The 18,006-nt window shown below is 41.5% G+C and overlaps 1 protein-coding gene across 2 annotated transcripts in view; it reads right to left on the reverse strand.

The window, feature by feature from the left end:
- The window catches only part of LOC109924847 (palmitoyltransferase ZDHHC15B-like), a 69,733-nt gene that overhangs the window by 16,015 nt on the left and 35,712 nt on the right, over positions 1 to 18,006 (reverse strand). For both annotated transcript variants that reach the window (XM_048605241.1, XM_048605240.1), the window contains exons 4-5: positions 12,086 to 12,206; positions 2,075 to 2,144 (exon numbers count right to left, since the gene is read on the reverse strand). In XM_048605241.1, coding sequence (XP_048461198.1) covers positions 2,075 to 2,144; positions 12,086 to 12,206 — 191 coding nt within the window. The remainder of the gene's footprint in view (positions 1 to 2,074; positions 2,145 to 12,085; positions 12,207 to 18,006) is intronic.

Here is an 18,006-nt window from a genome sequence, read left to right on the forward strand (position 1 = left end):
GATGTATCCAATAAATCCTACCTGCTTACCAGCAATCTTCCCACCTAGGTTTTTGGACATCACCTCCACCCTCAGAATTTTCCTTTGTGGCCTGTGGAGGAAACCCCTTTTCATTCTCAGCTGTCCTTTTTTGACCCTGACCTTCCTTTTACTCACCCACCTTCTAGCCACCTCAGGTTGTGGGTGTGATGGTAAAAGGTTCCTATTGGGGCAAGGGCTTGTGGACAACCCCGTAATCACTGGCCACCGTGGCTGCTTACTTGTTGAAATTCTTTTTTAAAAACTGCACTCACGGGATGTGGGTGTCATTGACTGGGCCAGTATTTATTATAGTCCCCTAGTTGCTCTTGAGAAAGTGATGATGACCTGCTTCCTTGAACCACTGCAGTCTATTTGGTACAGGTAGCCTCCAAACGCTGTTAGAAGAGAGTTGGAGGAGTTTCACCCAGCAACACTGAAGGAACAACATTACATTTCTGGAAGATTAGCACCGAGGGGAACTTGTAGGCGGTGGTGTTCTCTGCATAGTACTTAAGCTGCCAAGAATGGAATAATTAAAGTCACTGATGTGTAAGAGGCCAGAATTCAAGGTTTACAGAGATAGGAGGAAAAAAAGGAGAATGATAAGTTCTATTGAATTAAAGACCCAAACTATGTTTGAGGAAGGTTTAATGCCAGAGAAATAATCCAGGAACCTATCTTGGCCTCAGAAGGACAAAGTAATTTTCGATCTATGACTCAATTTAGATTATGTGACCTACTGAGATCAATATTAATCATTTGACCTTTCAACAGTTTGGCAGAATTATGCTTTCATCCTTTCCCCATTGTATACAAAATTTTTCCAAGCTTCCCTACATTTTTTATTCATTTCATGTTATGCTGCAAGTGTTTCACTGTCCTCATCACTTTGGCAATACTAATGTGATGGAAACATCAAGAAGGTAATCCGTTCACAAACTTCTACTAACTGTGCTCTCAACTATTTGTGAGCTTCTGTGAAGGCAGTACAGATTCGTTTATTCACTACTGCATGCAACTTCATTTTGGAAATATGCCTTGCCATACGTGATGCATCTAAAGAATTTAGTATTGATTGGAACTTAACTATCGAGAGAAATACATTCTAGTTTGTGATGGGGAAAGTGAAACAAACATTTATCGCGTCAGAGAATTACTGTAATTTTACATATGATAAACATCAGTTTGTAATGTTTAATAATTACATTTAGTCATTTGTTCAGTGCTGGCTTGAATGTATTATACATTTCTTGTGAACTTGTAATGTTCTCAATATGATTTTATGAATTTGATTATCACCACCTCAACTTAAAGTATCTGCTGATAAATCCAATGATAAATTCCTATTGCATATACTCACTTCATTTTTTTTTAAAAAATGTGCATGCAAAAGAAAACAGATTCTTAAAAAAAATCAAAATCTACTTTATTTAACAGCTTTTTCTCTAATTTTTCTCAAGCTTTTTATCATTCTTTATTTCAATTCATTTAAAAGATTTTGCTGCTAATGCGCATGCTCCTGGGTGTCAGCAAATGGAGCCTAACATTTTTTTTAAAAAACCAGTGCAGTGCAAGGCATTTCAATGCATTTTGTCAGTTTTGCAAAGATGAAATTAGATTCAAAATGAAGAATTCTAACACTACCTGCAAAGCACAGACAGATGAAAACCACACAGAATGCACTTTTACAAGTAATATTAGTGTCCTGGGAAGCAGAGATTCATGAGAATCACGAACCAGAGGCAGGAGGTGCAGTCAGCAGAACAAACACTCTTCAACAGACGGTAAAACTATGCCCTTAATTGCATGGTAACACTTAATATACAACTACAGACAAAATATCTATTGCATGCAAGCAGTTGGTTCTCAATTGAGCTGCACTGCATTCAAATCAATGCAATTAAACTTTATCGGTGGTTAATATTTGTTACAATTGCAAGTGCGATGTATAGATTCCAGAGCATACCTAATATACTTCATGCAAGAATGTGGTTATCTAAGCAACTCATTCCTAACTGTAGATTTTCTTAGTGAAAAAACCTAAAATACGTACGTATCACAGATGGAGCAGTGATGGCAGCGATCAGGCTTAATCAGTTGACATCGGTCACAGTATCGGATGGCTAATGAGAACAGAAATCAAAGATCAGAACCATCAAATATATTTGAAAATACTTGCACATCCTGCAATTCCAATCCAAAGAATTTTTAAAATTAAAACTTCCTTAAAAATTTCCTGTTTAATCATTACTATTTCATAGAATTTAATTCGAAGCAACTCAGAGAAATTGTGGCAGCTTTCTTTGCAGAAGATGAAGACTGGCTTTGATAGACCCACTTAGAATCTGTAGCATCTAAGTACAGAGGGAGAAACTGCACGTCAACCAAGAAGCAGAGGACAATGATTTAAGGTAGTTCGCAAAAGAAACAAAGGGTGACAAGAAGAAACTTCTTTTTTTTATGCAGAAGAGATCAGGATCTGGAATCTGTTAATGATTTATTGATTATGCTATTAAAGATACACAGGAGATAGGCACTGTTTGAAGAACAACTGAGACCACAATGGTGGTGACTGATTGTGTTACTGGGCTTGTAATCCAAAGGCCCAGGCTAATGCTCGGGAGAACAAGAGTTCCAATCCCGAAACAGCAGGTTTAACAAATTGAAGCAGGTGTTGTGGTGTAGTGTTCGTGTGAGCTAGAAGGTCTGCGCTCAAGTCTCAGCATGTTCCTGCCCTAGTGAACTTATTTTGTCCTATTTTAATTCTATGTTTCTCCCCTTGTTCAGTCTTTTCTTGCTTACATTCACGATTCTTTTTGTTAGTTCTACGGTTTCCAGTTTTCTGGCCCCAGCTGCCTCCTCTTTACCATGGATACACCAATCTCTGTACACCTCCATCTCCCATCAAGATGATCTTGAGAGGATACTAGAGAGGGAGGGGGAGGATCCAGTTGTTGTGGTGCACGTAGGTACCAACAACATAGGCAGGACTAGGAAAAAAGACCTGTTTCGGATTATGAAAAGCTAGGAACAAAATTAAAAAACAGGTCTTCAAGGGTCATAATCTCTGGATTGCTGCCCAAGCCACGTGCAAATTGGAATAGGGAGGCGAGGATCAGGGAAGTAAACACGTGGCTAAAAGAGTGGTGTGGAAAAGAGGGTTTCCTTTTCATGGGGCACTGGCATCAGTTCTGGGACAGGAGGGATCTATATTGCTGGGATGGACTCCACCTGAACAGGGCCGGGTCCAGTGTTCTGGCGAAAAGGGTAAATAGGGTGGTTAATAGGACTTTAAACTAATAAGTAGGGGGGAAGGGAGAAGTGAGCGTAGAGGGAGAATAACAATTAATGTAAGGCAAAGCAGCAGGTTAGCAGGTGATAAGGAAGCTTCAACTCCATTGAAAATTAGGAAAAAAGTTAAAGGGAAGGAGAACTCAAGGGTTGTTAGTAATGGAGGTAATAGGACCCAAAAAGAAGGCGCAAAAACTGGCATAAGGGCACTTTATCTGAATGCTCGGAGCATTCGAAACAAGGTGGATGAGTTGACGGTGCAAATCATGGCAAATGGGTATGACTTAGTGGCCATTACAGAGACATGGTTACAGGATGGTCATGACTGGGAGTTAAATATCCAGGGGTATCAAACTGTTCGGAAGGACAGACAGGAAGGTGAGGGAGGTGGTGTTGCTCTGATTTTTAAGGATGATATCAGGGTGGTAGTGAGACATGATATAGGTTCTACTGAACAAAACGTTGAATCCATTTGGGTGAAAATTAGGAATAGCAGGGAGAAGAAGTCACTGATAGGTGTGGTCTATAGGCCACCAAATAATGACACTGTGGTGGAGCGGGCAATAAACATAGAAATAGCTAATGCATGTAAGAATGGTACAGCAATTATCATGGGGAATTTTAATCTTCATATCGATTGGTCAAACCAGGTCGGTCATGGCAGCCTTGAGGAGGGTTCATAGAATGTATCCGCGATAGTTTCCTTGAACAATATGTAATGGAACCTATGAGGGATCAAGCTATCCTAGATCTAGTCCTGTGTTATAAGACAGCAATAATCAATGATCTCACAGTTAGGGATCCTCTCGGAAGGAGCGATCACAGTATGGTCGAATTTAAAATACAGATGGAGCGTGAGAAGGTTAAATCCAGTACCTATGTCCTGTGCTTAAACAAAGGAGACTATGAAGGAATGAGGGAGCTAAGGTAGAATGGGAGCAAAAACTTCATGGTAGGTCAATTGAGGAACAGTGGAGGACTTTTAAAACGATTTTTCACAGTGCTCAGCAGAAGTATATTCCAGTGATACGGAAGAACTGTAGAAAAGAGAGAGCCAGCCATGGATGTCTAAAGAAATAAAGGAAAGTATCAGATTGAAAAAAAAACATATACAAAAAAGCAAAGAGTAGTGGGAAACTAGTAGACTGGGAAATCTTTAAAGGCCAACAGAAAGCCACAAAAAAAAGTTATAAAGAAAAATAAGATAGATTATGAGAGTAAACTAGCTCAGAATATAAAAACAGGCAGCAAAAGTTTCTATAAATATGTAAATCATAACAGAGTGGCGAAGGTAAACATTGGTCCTTTAGAGGATGAGAAGGCCAATTTAATAACTGAGAATGAGGAAATAGCCGAGACATTAAACAGTTATTTCGTGTCGGTCTTCACAGTGGAAGACACAAATAACATGCTGAAAACTAACGGCAAGAAGGTTATAGCAGGTGAGGACCTAGAAACTATCATTATCACTAAGGAGGTAGTGCTGGGCAAGCTAATGGGGCTAAAGGTAGACAAGTCTCCTGGCCCTGATGAAATGCATCCCAGGGTACTAAAAGGGGTGATGGGGGAAAATAGCAAACGCACTAGTAATTATTTACCAAAATTCACTGGACTCTGGGGGTTCCCGCAGATTGGCAAACAGCCAATGTGACGCCACTGTTTAAAAAAGGAAGTAGACAAAAAGCAGGTAACTATAGGCCAGTTAGCTTAACTTCGGTAGTGGGGAAAATGCTTGAATCTATCTTTAAGGAAGAAATAGCAAGACATCTGGATATAAACTGTCCCATTGGGAACACCCAGCATGGGTTCATGAAGGGTAGGTCATGTTTAACTAATTTGGTGGAATTCTTTGAGGACATTACTTTCATGGTGGACAATGGGGAACCTGTGGATGTGGTGTATCTGGATTTCCAGAAGGCATTTGACAAGGTGTCACACCAAAGGCTGCTACATAAGATAAAGTTGCACGGTATTACAGGTAATGTATTGGCATGGATAGAGGATTGGTTGACCAGTAGAAAGCAAACAGTAGGGGTAAATGGGTGCTTTTCTGGTTGGCGGTCAGTGGCTAGTGGTGTGCCTCAGGGATCAGTGTTGGGACCTCAATGTTTACAATTTACATAGATGATTTGGAGTTGGGGACTAAGTGTGGTGTGTCAAAATTTGCAGATGACACTAAGGTGAGTGGTAGAGCAAAGTGTGCAGAAGACACTGAAAGTCTGCAGAGGGATATAGATAGTCTAAGTGAGTGGGCAAAGGTCTGGCAGATGGAGTACAATGTTGATAAGTGTGAGGTCATCCATTTTGGTAGGAATAACAGCAAAATGGACTATGTTTTAAATGGTAAAAAATTGCAGCACGCTGCTGTGCAGAGGGACTTGGGTGTCCTTGTGCATGAATCGCTGAAGGTGGGATTGCACGTGCAGCAGGTGATTAAAAAGGCAAATGGAATTTTGCCTGCCATTGCTCGACGGATGGAGTTTAAAAACAGGGAGGCTATGCTGCAGCCGTATCGGGTCCTGGTGAGGCCACACCTGGAGTACTGTGTGCAGTTTTGGTCTCCTTACTTGAGAAGAGATATACTAGCACTGGAGGGGGTGCAGAGGAGATTCACTTGGTTGATTCCAGAGTTGAGAGGGTTGGATTATGAGGAGAGACTGAGTAGACTGGGATTATACTCACTGGAATTCAGAAGAATGAGGGGAGATCTTGTAGAAACATATAAGATTATGAAGGGAGTAGATAAAGTGGAGGCAGGGAGGTTGATTCTGCTAGCAGATGAAACTAGGACTAGAGGGCATCGCCTCAAAATAAAGGGAAGCAGATGTAGGACTGAGGTCAGGAGGAACTTCTTCATCCAAAGGGTTGTGAATCTGTGGAATTCCCTGCCCAGTGAAGCGGTTGAAGCTACCTCACTGAATGTTTTTAAGGCAAGGCTCGATAAATTTTTGAACAGTAAAGGAATTAAGGGTTATGGTGAGCGGGCGGGTAAGTGGAGCTGAGTCTTAAAAAGATCAGCCATGATCTTATTAAATGGCGGAGCAGGCTTGAGGGGCCAGATGGCCGACTCCTGCTCCTAGTTCTTATGTTCTTATCTCTTCTTATTTTAAAACAGGCCTGAATGGTCCCATTCAGCACTATCCTCCTTCACTCATTTGTCACTTTGACTAACTCTGCCCTCAACCTGTCTCACTTTATTCAAGTCAGAGTTGTGGCTGTAGGTATCTGCATGGATCCTAGCTCTGCCTGTCTCTCTGGGAAAAATGGAACATTCCTTGTTCCAATTGTACTCAACGTCCCCACCCACAACTCTTTCCCTGATACAGTGATGGGGTCATCAGCAGTGGTCTTGTCCAGAACTGGAAAAGTAATCAATTTTGCTTCCAATTTCTGTTTTTCCTTCACCTGGTCTATCTCTGACTATTCGCTTCCCTTCCTGAACTTCACTGTTCCAATTTTTAACGACAGGCATATCCACCAATATCCATTACAAACCCACTGACTTCCAAAGTTACCTCGGTTGTACTTCCTCATACCCAGCTTCCTGCAAGAATTCCACTCCATTTTCCAGTTTCTCCATCTGTTCACATCAGTTCTGATGATGCGTCCTTCCACTAGGATACCTCTGACGTGTCCTCCTTTTTTCTCAATAGAGGATCTTCCCTCACTGTGGTTAACAGGGCCCTCAACTGTGTCTGCATTCCCACCCTCATTCTTTCCCCTCTCCTTGATCTCCTCAAACAATAGGGTCTCCCTTGTCCTCACTTTCAAACTGACCCATCTCTGAATTCGCAAGATCATTTTCCATCACTTATGCCTTCTCCAGCAGGATACCACCACCAAACATATGTTCCCTTCCCTTCCACTGTCAGAATCCCACACAGACTGTTTTTTCTGTGACACCTGATCCACAATTCCTCACTCTTAACACTTCCTCACTCTTCATGGCACCTTCTCTTGCAATTGTAGACAATGTAACACTTACCCATTTACTACCTCCCTCCTTACCATCCAGGTGAAGCTGCATTATACACATACAACAGACTGAATTGAAAGATGTATTTGCTGCACATTGTGTGGTCTCCTTTACACTGGAGAGACCGAATACAGATTGGGTGGCCATTTTGTGGAGCCCCACCACTCTGTCCGTAGGAATGGCCCAAACCTTCCAGCTGATTTCCATTTCAATAAATCACTTTGCTTCCATGCTAACATTTCCATCTTTGGCATTCTACAAAGTTCCAACAAAGCTCAACACAGGATGGGGAGCAGCGTATGCACTTTAGAGCCTCTTGGACTCAATACTGAGTTTCACAAATTCAGATGACCTCGGTATTCCATTTTTCTTATATAACTTCCCCACCCCCACCACCCCCACCCCATGGGCCTTTTTTTGTAGCTTGTTCACTTTTCTCTCAGTAGAACAGATCCATTTTCTTTTTTTCACAGCTAACATTTACACTTATTTTGCATATCTATCACCTCTTTACCATCTTTGGCTCTGGATATGCTTACCATCTGTTCCACTCACTCCTCCTCCCCTTTTGTCACTAACATAAAAATATAATTTTCCAGCTCCTTTCAGTTCTGAAGAGCAGTCATACTGGATATGAAATGTTAACTCTTATTTTTTTTCTCCACAGGCGCTGCCAGACCTGAGTTTTGCTAACAATTTGTTTTTATTTCAGATGTCTGGTATCAGCAGTATTTTGCTTTTATTTATGGGTTCAAGTTTCAGAAGGCCTGGCGATATCTCAACAGGTTGATTAAAAAAAACTTTATAAATATAATGATAGTCAGCTGGGACACCAAGTTATGATTAGGAAGCAGAGATCTGTAATACACTTTCCAGAAAATAACCTACTATTAGGAAAAGAATTGTATCTGATTTTGTATTTCACCATTTGAGTTGGATTCATTCAACAGAATGCACTGCTTGAGAATGAGTGGAGGCAGATTCAAACACAGGCTGTAAAAGAAAATTAGGTAAGTGTCTGACTAGAACAGAATTTGAAGGTTACGGAGAAAAGACAGGGAATGGGAGCTGGTCAGTTGTCAAGAACTGGCATGAAAACAATCAGCTGAATGGATTCCTCCTGTGCTGTAACCATTCTACAACTCTATGATTCAATGTGTAAATGTACAAATCTTGCATACTGACAGATCTAAATGGTGTAAGATATAGAAACAGACCTTTGAAATCTATTGCTACTCAAAAATTAGTAGTGTTTCTTCATAGAGTCATAAAGACCCTTTGGTCCAACTTGTCCAAGCCGACCAAGTCTCCCAAACTAAACTAGTTCCACTTGACTGCGTTTGGCTCATATCCCTCTAAACCTTTCCTATTCATGTACCTGTCCAAATGTCTGTTAAATGTTGTAACTGCATCTGCCTCTATCACTTCCTCTGGCAGATCATTCCACATATGAACCACCTTCTGTCTGAAAAAGATGCTCCTTTCCAGGTCCCTTTTAAATCTTTCTCCTTTGACCTTAAAAAATTAGTTTTGAACTCACCCACACTAGGGAAAAGACCTTTGCTATTCACCTTATTTATGCCCCTCATGGATTTTATAAACTTCTATAAGGTCACCCCTCAACCTCCTACGTGTCAGTGAAAAAAGTCCCAGCATATCGATATAACTTAAACCCTCCAGTACTGGCAATATCCTGGTAAGTCTTTTTGAATCCTCTCCAATTTCAATAATATCCTTCCTATAACAGGGTGACCAGAACTGTATGCAGTACTTGAAAAGTGACCTCAAAGTCCTTGACAACCCCAAAATGAGTGGCACAGCGGCTAACACTGATGCCTCACAGCGCCAGGGACCCAGGTTCAATTCTATCCTTGGGCGACCGTCTGTGTGGAGTTTGCACATTTTCCTCATGTCTGCAAGGGTTTCTGCCAAGTGCTCCGGTTTCCTCCCACAATCCAAAGATGTGGATTGACCTTGTTAAATTGCCCATGGTGTTCAGGGATGTGTAGCTTAGGTGTGTTAGCCATGGGAAATGCAGAGTTACAGGTTAAGGGTGGGGGGTGGTGGCTCTGGGTGGGATGCTCTTCGGAGGGTCGGTGTAGACTTGTTGGGCCGAATGGTCTGTTTCCACAATTAGGGATTCTATGACTTCCCAACTCCTGTACTCAATGGTGTGAGCAATGAAGGCGAACATGCTAAACGCCTTCTTAACCACCATGTCTATCTGTGATGCAACTTTCAAAGAACTATGTACCTAAACCCCTAGGTCTCACTGTTCAACAACACCACCCAGGGCCCTACCATTAACTGTATAAGTACTGAACTTGTTCGTTTTACCAAAATGCAATACCTCACGTTTATCCAAATTCAAGTCCATCTGCCACTCCTCAGCCCATTGGCCCAATTGATCAAGATCCTTAGTAATCTTAGATAATCTTCTTCACTGTTGACTATACCACCAATTTTGGTGTTATCCACAAACATACTAACCATGCCTCCTAAATTCTCATCCAAGTTGTTCGTATAAGTGACAAACAAAATGTTGGAAAACCTGCAAAGCCAGAGGAAGGAGCAACTGAGTTAGGCTTCCTTCACCCTTCTCTTTCAAATAAGTGCAAACAGAATTATCAGCTATGATCAATATAGTTATAACCATTAGCTCTTCAGACAGTGCTTCCATAATCAGGAACTGAACATTATGTTTCTACCCAGCTCATTGAGAACCCTTAATATTTTCCATGATGGCCTTAATGTTCATAAATATAATCGAAGAAAGTAAATTTCAATCTTGTGATGATGGCTGGGGTGTGAATGGCGATTTGCACATAATCTTAATTAAATGTCACATCCAGGTTATATCACTGGCTATATCTTCAGTCATTTCATTCTCACTTTGCAATTACACTAAAGATGCTTTGTTACAATTGAGTGCAAATCAAAGCAATTTACAGAGAAGGCCTTTAATCCTAGTACCCTGTACTCAGTCTGCACACAGCAGACATCAGTGCAAAGATGGCTTTTTGCAGTTTGGATCCAACAAAGTTCTGTAAGGCTAAGTAAAGAATAAAAACTTGAAAATTAAAACCCATACGGCTGTCCCAACTAAGGAACAAAGTTAACAAATTTAAAAATTGCTGATTTTGCCTGCACGCGTGATGTCTTCAAAACATCATGGTCAGAAGAATTCCTACTGTCACAAATCAAGTTTTGAGGCATCTAAACCAGAAGCAATGGATGCTCCACAGGACAATACTTAAATTCAAATCCTTTTTTTTCCCCCCCTGTTAGTTTTAAGGTATCAATTGAGATAAAAGTAACTTTGCTAGAGTAAGTTGGGGCGCAGAATACTGCATATAGATGCCAAAAGTTTACTTTTACTTCTGATCAATTGCAATTAACCTGATGGATAAATGTATTTTGAACATAGCTGCTTAACTAATTGACTGGAATTCTTTGAGGACATTATGACTGTGGTGGACAACAGGGAACCGGATGGATGGTGTATCTGGATTTCCAGAAGGCATTCAACAAGGTGTCACACAAAGGGCTGCTGCATAAGATAAAGGTGCACAGTATTATAGGCAATGCATTAGCATGGACATAAGATTGATTAACAAGCAGAAAGCAAACAGTGGGGATAAATGGGTGTTTTTCAGGTTGGCAATCAATGGCCAGTGGTGTGCCTTAGAGGTCAGTGTTAGGACTGCAATTGTTTACAATTTACATCGATGATTTAGAGTTGAGGATCAAATGTAGTATGTCAAAACTTGCAGATGACACTAAAATGAATGGTAGAGCAAAGTGTGCAGAGGACACAAAGTCGCAGAGGGACATAGATAGGTTAAGTGAGTGGTATGACTCTCGCAGATGGAGTACAATTAAGGTAAATGTGAGGTCATTCATTTTGGTAGGAATAACAGCAAAATGGACTATTACTTAAACTGGTGAAAAATTGCAGCATGCTGCTGTGCAAAGGGACCTGGATATCCTTGTGCATGAATCACAAAATGTTGGTTTGTAGGTGCAGCAGGTAATTAAGTAGGCAAAATCCTTCATTGCTGGATGGATGGAGATTAAAAATAGGGAGGTTGTGCTGCAGCTGTATAGGGTGCTGATGAGGCCACACTTGGAGTACTATGTACAGTTTTGGTTTCCTTACTTGAGAAAAGATGTACTGGCACTGGAGGGGGCGGAGAGGAGGTTCACTGGGTTTATTCCAGAATTGTACCAATGGTTATGAGAAGAGATTGAGTAAACTGGGACTATACTCATTGGAACTTAGAAGAATGAGGGGGGAATTGTACAGAAACATATAAAATTAAAGGGAATAGATAAGATTGAAGCAGGGAGGGTGTTTCCACTGGTGGATGAAACTAGAACTAAGCAAAGCAAGGGAGAGCAGATCTAAGACTGAATCGAGGAAGAACTTCTTCACCCAAAGGGTTGTGACTCTGTGGAATTCCTTGCCAATGAAGCAGTTGAGGCTACCTCATTGAATGTTTTTAAGGCAAAGATAGATAGATTTTTGATCAGTAAAAGAATTAAGGATTATGGTGAGTGGGCAGGTAAGTGGAGCTGAGTCCACAAAAAGATCAGCCATGATCTTACTGAACGGCGAGCAGGCTCAATGGGCCAGATGACCTACTCTTGCTCCTATTTCTTATGTTCTTATCACAGTTTATGAATGTCATTCAACAAAATGTCACACCTACAGTCATACTTATAGCCCAATATCACCTTGATTATATGTAACATTTTGTTTTAAAATAAATTCCATTTGAGATTCGATCCTGATACCTCCAGCTGCAGTCCTGGTGTACACTGGCAACTTTTTAGCAGCATCCAAGAGAATTTGCTTTTGTACTTCAGGCCTTTCTTCTCGCTCGTACCTTTCTTTATCAGCTCTGCTCAATTGGAACTATAAGCACATAAAAGATGCAACAAAATCATACATTTTTTTGATTGATTCATCCCTAGAACATGGATATTATTGGAAAGGCCAGCATTTACTGTCCATCTCTAACCATTCTTAAGATGATGGTAGTTTGCTATCTTCTAGAAGCACTACATGCTGTGTTGAAGTTGCTCTCCCATAGTACTTGTAGGTAGGGAGTTCAAGGACTTTAACAGAAGGACAGCAATATATTTTCAAGTCAGAATGGTAATGTGATTTGGACAGGAACTTGACTAGGCTTGTATTCCTGTGCACCTGCTGTCTTTGTTCTTCTAGGTGGTTGAGCCTATGCATTTGGGGGCTGCTGTTGAAGCAGTCTTGGTACATTGCTGAAAAAAGACACATAGAGCCAAAACTGTTCTTTTTTCAGCAATACTTAAGATTGTAATACCAAATGGCAAGTCGAGGTGTGTTGCTGCCACACATCTCGGAGATGGTACACAATGCAATCACAATATGTCAATGGTAGACTGAATGAATTTTAAAGTGGCAGTTAGGGTGTAAATCAAGTGGGCTGCTTTGACTTGGATCTTCCTGAGGTTGAAGTTATTGTTGAAGCTGCACTCATAGAATCACAGAATTTTACAGTACAGAAGGAGACCATTCAACCCACCATGTCTGTACCGGTTCCTGAAACAGTTACCCAGCTACTCCTACCTCTGTAGCCCTCTAACTTCAATCCTTTCAAATATATATCCAGCTCTCTTTTGAAACCTCCTATGGAATCCACATCCACCAGTCTCCTAAGCAGCGCATTCCAAATCCTAACAACTTTTACAGTAAAGAAGTTTCTCCTCATCTCCAAGCTCTCTTGCTGACAATCTTGAAATTGTGACCCTTAGTTACTGACACACCAACCAATGGAAGCAGAATATCCTTCCATAGAACATAGAACATAACAGCACAGTACAGGCCCTTCGGCCCTCGAAGTTGCGCCGACCTGTGAAACCAATCTGAAGCCCATCTAACCTACACTATTCCATTATCATCCATATGTTTATCCAATGACCATTTAAATGCCCTTAAAGTTGGCAAGTCTACTACTGTTGCAGGCAGGGCATTCCACGCCCTTACTACTCTCCGAGTAAAGAACCTACCTCTGACATCTGTCCTATATCTATCACCCCTCAATTTAAAGCTATGTCCCCTCGTGCTAGCCATCACCATCCGAGGAAAAAGGCTCTCACTGTCGACCCTATCTAATCCACTGATCATTTTGTATGTCTCTATGAAGTCACCTCTTAACCTTCTTCTCTCTAACGCAAACAGCCTCAAGTCCCTCAGCCTTTCCTCATAAGACCTTCCCTCCATACCAGGCAACATCCTGGTAAATCTCCTCTGCACCCTTTCCAATGCTTCCACATCCTTCCTATAATGCGGTGACCAGAACTGTACGCAATACTCCAAGTGCGGCCGCACCAGAGTTTTGTACAGCTGCAACATGACCTCATGGTTCCGAAACTCAATCCCCCTACCAATAAAACCTAACACACCGTACGCCTTCTTAACAACCCTATCAACCTGGGTGGGAACTTTCAGGGATCTATGCACATGGACACCGAGATCTCTCTGCTCATCCACACTACCAAGAATCTTACCATTAGCCCAGTACTCTGTATTCCTGTTACACCTTCCAAAGTGAATCACCTCACACTTTTCCACATTAAACTCCATTTGCCACCTCTCAGCCCAGCTCTGCAGCTTATCTATGTCCCTCTGTAACCTGCAACATCCTTCCGCACTTTCCACAACTCCACCGACTTTAGTGTCATCCGCAAAATTACTAACCCATCCTTCTACGCCCTCATCCAGGTCATTTATAAAAATGACAAACAGCAGTGGCCCCAAAACAGATCCTTGCGGTACACCACTAGTAACTGAACTCCAGGATGAACATTTCCCATCAAACACCACCCTCTGTCTTCTTACAGTTAGCCAATTTCTGATCCAAACCGCTAAATCACCCTCAAACCCATGCCTCCGTATTTTCTGCAATAGCCTACCGTGGGGAACCTTATCAAACGCTTTACTGAAATCCATATACAGCACATCAACCGCTTTACCATCATCCACCTGTTTGGTTACCTTCTCAAAGAACTCAATAAGGTTTGTGAGGCACGACCTACCCTTCACAAAACCGTGTTGACTATCCCTAATCAAATTATTCCTTTCTAGATGATTATAAATCCTATCTCTTATAATCCTTTCCAACACTTTACCCACAACCGAAGTAAGGCTCACTGGTCTATAATTACCAGGGTTGTCTCTACTCCCCTTCTTGAACAAGGAGGCAACATTTGCTATGCTCCAGTCTTCTGGCACTATTCCTGTAGACAATGACGACATAAAGATCAAAGCCAAAGGCTCTGCAATCTCCTCCCTAGCTTCCCAGAGAATCCTAGGATAAATCCCATCTGGCCCAGGGACTTATCTATTTTCATACTTTCCAGAATTGCTAACACCTCCTCCTTATGAACCTCAATTCCGTCTAGTCTAATAGCCTGTATCTCAGTATTCTCCTCGACTACATTGTCTTTTTCCTGTGTGAATACTGACGAAAAATATTCATTTAGCGCCTCCCCTATCTCTTCGGACTCCACGCACAACTTCCCACTACTGTCCTTGACTGGCCCTAATCTTACTCCAATCATTCTTTTATTCCTGACATACCTATAGAAAGCTTTAGGGTTTTCCTTGATCCTACCTGCTCAAGACTTCTCATGTCCCCTCCTGGCTCTTCTTAGCTCTTTCTTTAGGTCCTTCCTGGCTAACTTGTAACTCTCAAGCGCCCTAACTGAGCCTTCATGCCTCATCTCTACATAAGCCTCCTTCTTCCTCTTCAACTTCTTTAGTAAACCACGGTTCCCTCGCTCGACCACTTCCTCCCTGCCTGACAGGTACATACTTATCAAGGACACGCAGTAGCTGTTCCTTGAATAAGCTCCACACTTCAATTGTGCCCAGCCCCTACAGTTTCCTTCTCCATCCTATGCATCCTAAATCTTGCCTAATCGCCTCATAATTGCCTTTCCCCCAGCTATAACTCTTGCCCTGCGGTATATACCTATCCCTTTCCATCGCTAAAGTAAACATAACCGAATTGTGGTCACTATCACCAAAGTGCTCACCTACCTCCAAATCTAACACCTGGCCTGGTTCATTACCCAGTACCAAATCCAATGTGGCCTCGCCTCTTGTTGGCCTATCTACATACTGTGTCAGGAAACCCTCCTGCACACATTGGACAAAAACTGACCCATCTAAGGTACTCGAACTACAGCATTTCCAGTCAATATTTGGAAAGTTAAAGTCCCCCATGACAACTACCCTGTGACTTTCGCTCCTATCCAGAATCATCTTTGCAATCCTTTCCTCTACATCTCTGGAACTTTTTGGAGGCCTATAGAAAACTCCCAACAGGGTGACCTCTCCTTTCCTGTTTCTAACCTCAGCCCATACTACCTCAGTAGACGAGTCCTCATCAAACATCCTTTCTGCCACCGTAATACTGTCCTTGACTAACAATACCACACCTCCCCCTCTTTTACCACCTTCCCTGATCTTACTGAAACATCTAAACCCCGGAACCTGCAACAACCATTCCTGTCCCTGCTCTATCCATGTCTCCGAAATGGCCACAACATCGAAGTCCCAGGTACCAACCCATGCTGCAAGTTCACCCACCTTATTCCGGATGCTCCTGGCGTTGAAGTAGACACACTGCAAATCACCTTCCTGCCTGCCGGTACACTCCTGCGACCTTGAAACCTTATTCATGACCTCACTACTCTCAACCTCCTGTACACTGGAGCTACAATTCAGGTTCCCATCCCCCTGCTGAATTAGTTTAAACCCTCCCGAAGAGCATTAGCAAATTTCCCCCCTAGGATATTGGGACCCATCTGGTTCAGGTGTTCTGGTTCCCTGTCAAAATTGTTCATAATTTTGAACACCTCAATAAGGTCACCTCTTAATCTTCTCTGCTCGAAGAAGAACAAGCCCAATCTCTCCTTGTATTTAAAATTCTTCATTGCTGGTACCATTCTAGTAAATCTCCTTTGAACTCTCTCCAGGACTTTGAACATGCTTCCTTAAATAAACTACCCAGAACACAATAGTCCAAATGTGGTCTAACCAATGATTTGTAGAAGAGTAGCATCACTTCCTTGTTCCTATACTCTGCCTCTATTTATAAACCCAAGGATCCCACAAACCTTCTTAACAGCTGTGTCAACTTGCATGGCCTATTTCAGAGAATTATGCATTGAACCAGAGGTTCCTCTGCTGCTATACTCATCTCAAAGTTGGATATTTAAGCCCGTATTGTGTCTCTGTATTTCTTCTACCAAAATGCATTACCTCACGCTTCACTGCACTGAAATTCATTTGCCACGGGTCTGCCTATTTGGTCAACTTGTTGATGTACATCTGAAGTTGCTGGCATTATCCTCACAATTTAAAATTCTCCCTAGCTTAGCATCATCGGCAAATTTCGAGATTTTGCCCTCAACACACATTTCCAAATTGTTTATAAAAATCAGATAAAGCAAGGGTCCCAACACCGATCCCTGGGGAAAGCAACTTTCAACTTGTCTCCAATCTAAGGAATGCCCATCTAAACCTAACCTCTGTTTCCAATTTTTAGCCAACTTCTATCCATGCTGCCAAGGGCCCATCAATTTCAAACATTTCTAATTTGCTAACCAACTTGTCATGTGACACTGGATTAAATGCTTTCTGAAAGTCCAACTATAAAACATCCACAGCACTATCATCATCCACTGGCTGTGTCAGCTTGTCAAAGAACTCAATTACATTTGTCAGACGTGACCAGCCCTTGACAAAGCCATATTGACTATCTGGTATTAACTTATTTTCTCTAAGTGTATATTATGGTCTCCGTCAGTTTTCCCACTATTGATATCATCCAGGCAAGTGGCAAGTATTCCATCACACTTCTGACGTGTGTCTTATTAGATGCTGTAAAAGCTTATAGAATCAGGAGATGAGTTTATAAAATACACAGCCTCTGATTTATTTTTATAGCAATCATTTTAATGTGACTGGTCCAATTACATTTTTGGTCAATAGTATCATTAATGCTTGGAGTTTTGTGATGGTAAAATTACTGTCGAGAGAATGCAAAAGTGTCAAAACAAAATGGGTGAACAACACTGGAGTATGAAGCATTAGCCAGAGTTCGATTCTAACAGCAAAAAATTAGAAAGGTTGTCAGAAGGCCCTAAAATTCCTCTTACCCCTATAAATTCTCAAGCTGATTCATTCTCACAGCTTGTTGCTAGTTACCATCAGGTCTAGCTCTGCAAAACACAACGGATAATACACAAAAGAATCTAAATCTGCTCCTAAAAAGAGCAAGCTCTTAGTCTATGATTTTGTTTTGTAGAATCTATCTGCAACAATTATTTTAAAACCAAAGACCTGTTGCACTCTAGTGCCGTTTGTTGAGCACTAGTTTGTAGTTATCCAAAGCACATATTTAAATTGACGAATTCACTCAGAACCTAGAAGCAGGGTTTCTGCTATTCATTCAAAAAGGAAGCAAAAGTCAGGAGTTGTCCTGCCTGACCACTACATCAGTTGCTGTCTCACTATCTTTAACAACCAGTCAAAGTAGGGTCTGCCAATGGTCTGAAGCAGGCTACCTACCCAGCTCCAAAGGCACAAGTCTGAAAACAGCTAATATAAATAATAATTATAATGGGAAACGCAGAACAAAAAGAAAGTTAAAGACCTTACTGTT

This window comes from Rhincodon typus, chromosome 14, assembly GCF_021869965.1.
Source record: "Rhincodon typus isolate 14 chromosome 14, sRhiTyp1.1, whole genome shotgun sequence".
Classification (NCBI taxonomy): domain Eukaryota; kingdom Metazoa; phylum Chordata; class Chondrichthyes; order Orectolobiformes; family Rhincodontidae; genus Rhincodon; species Rhincodon typus.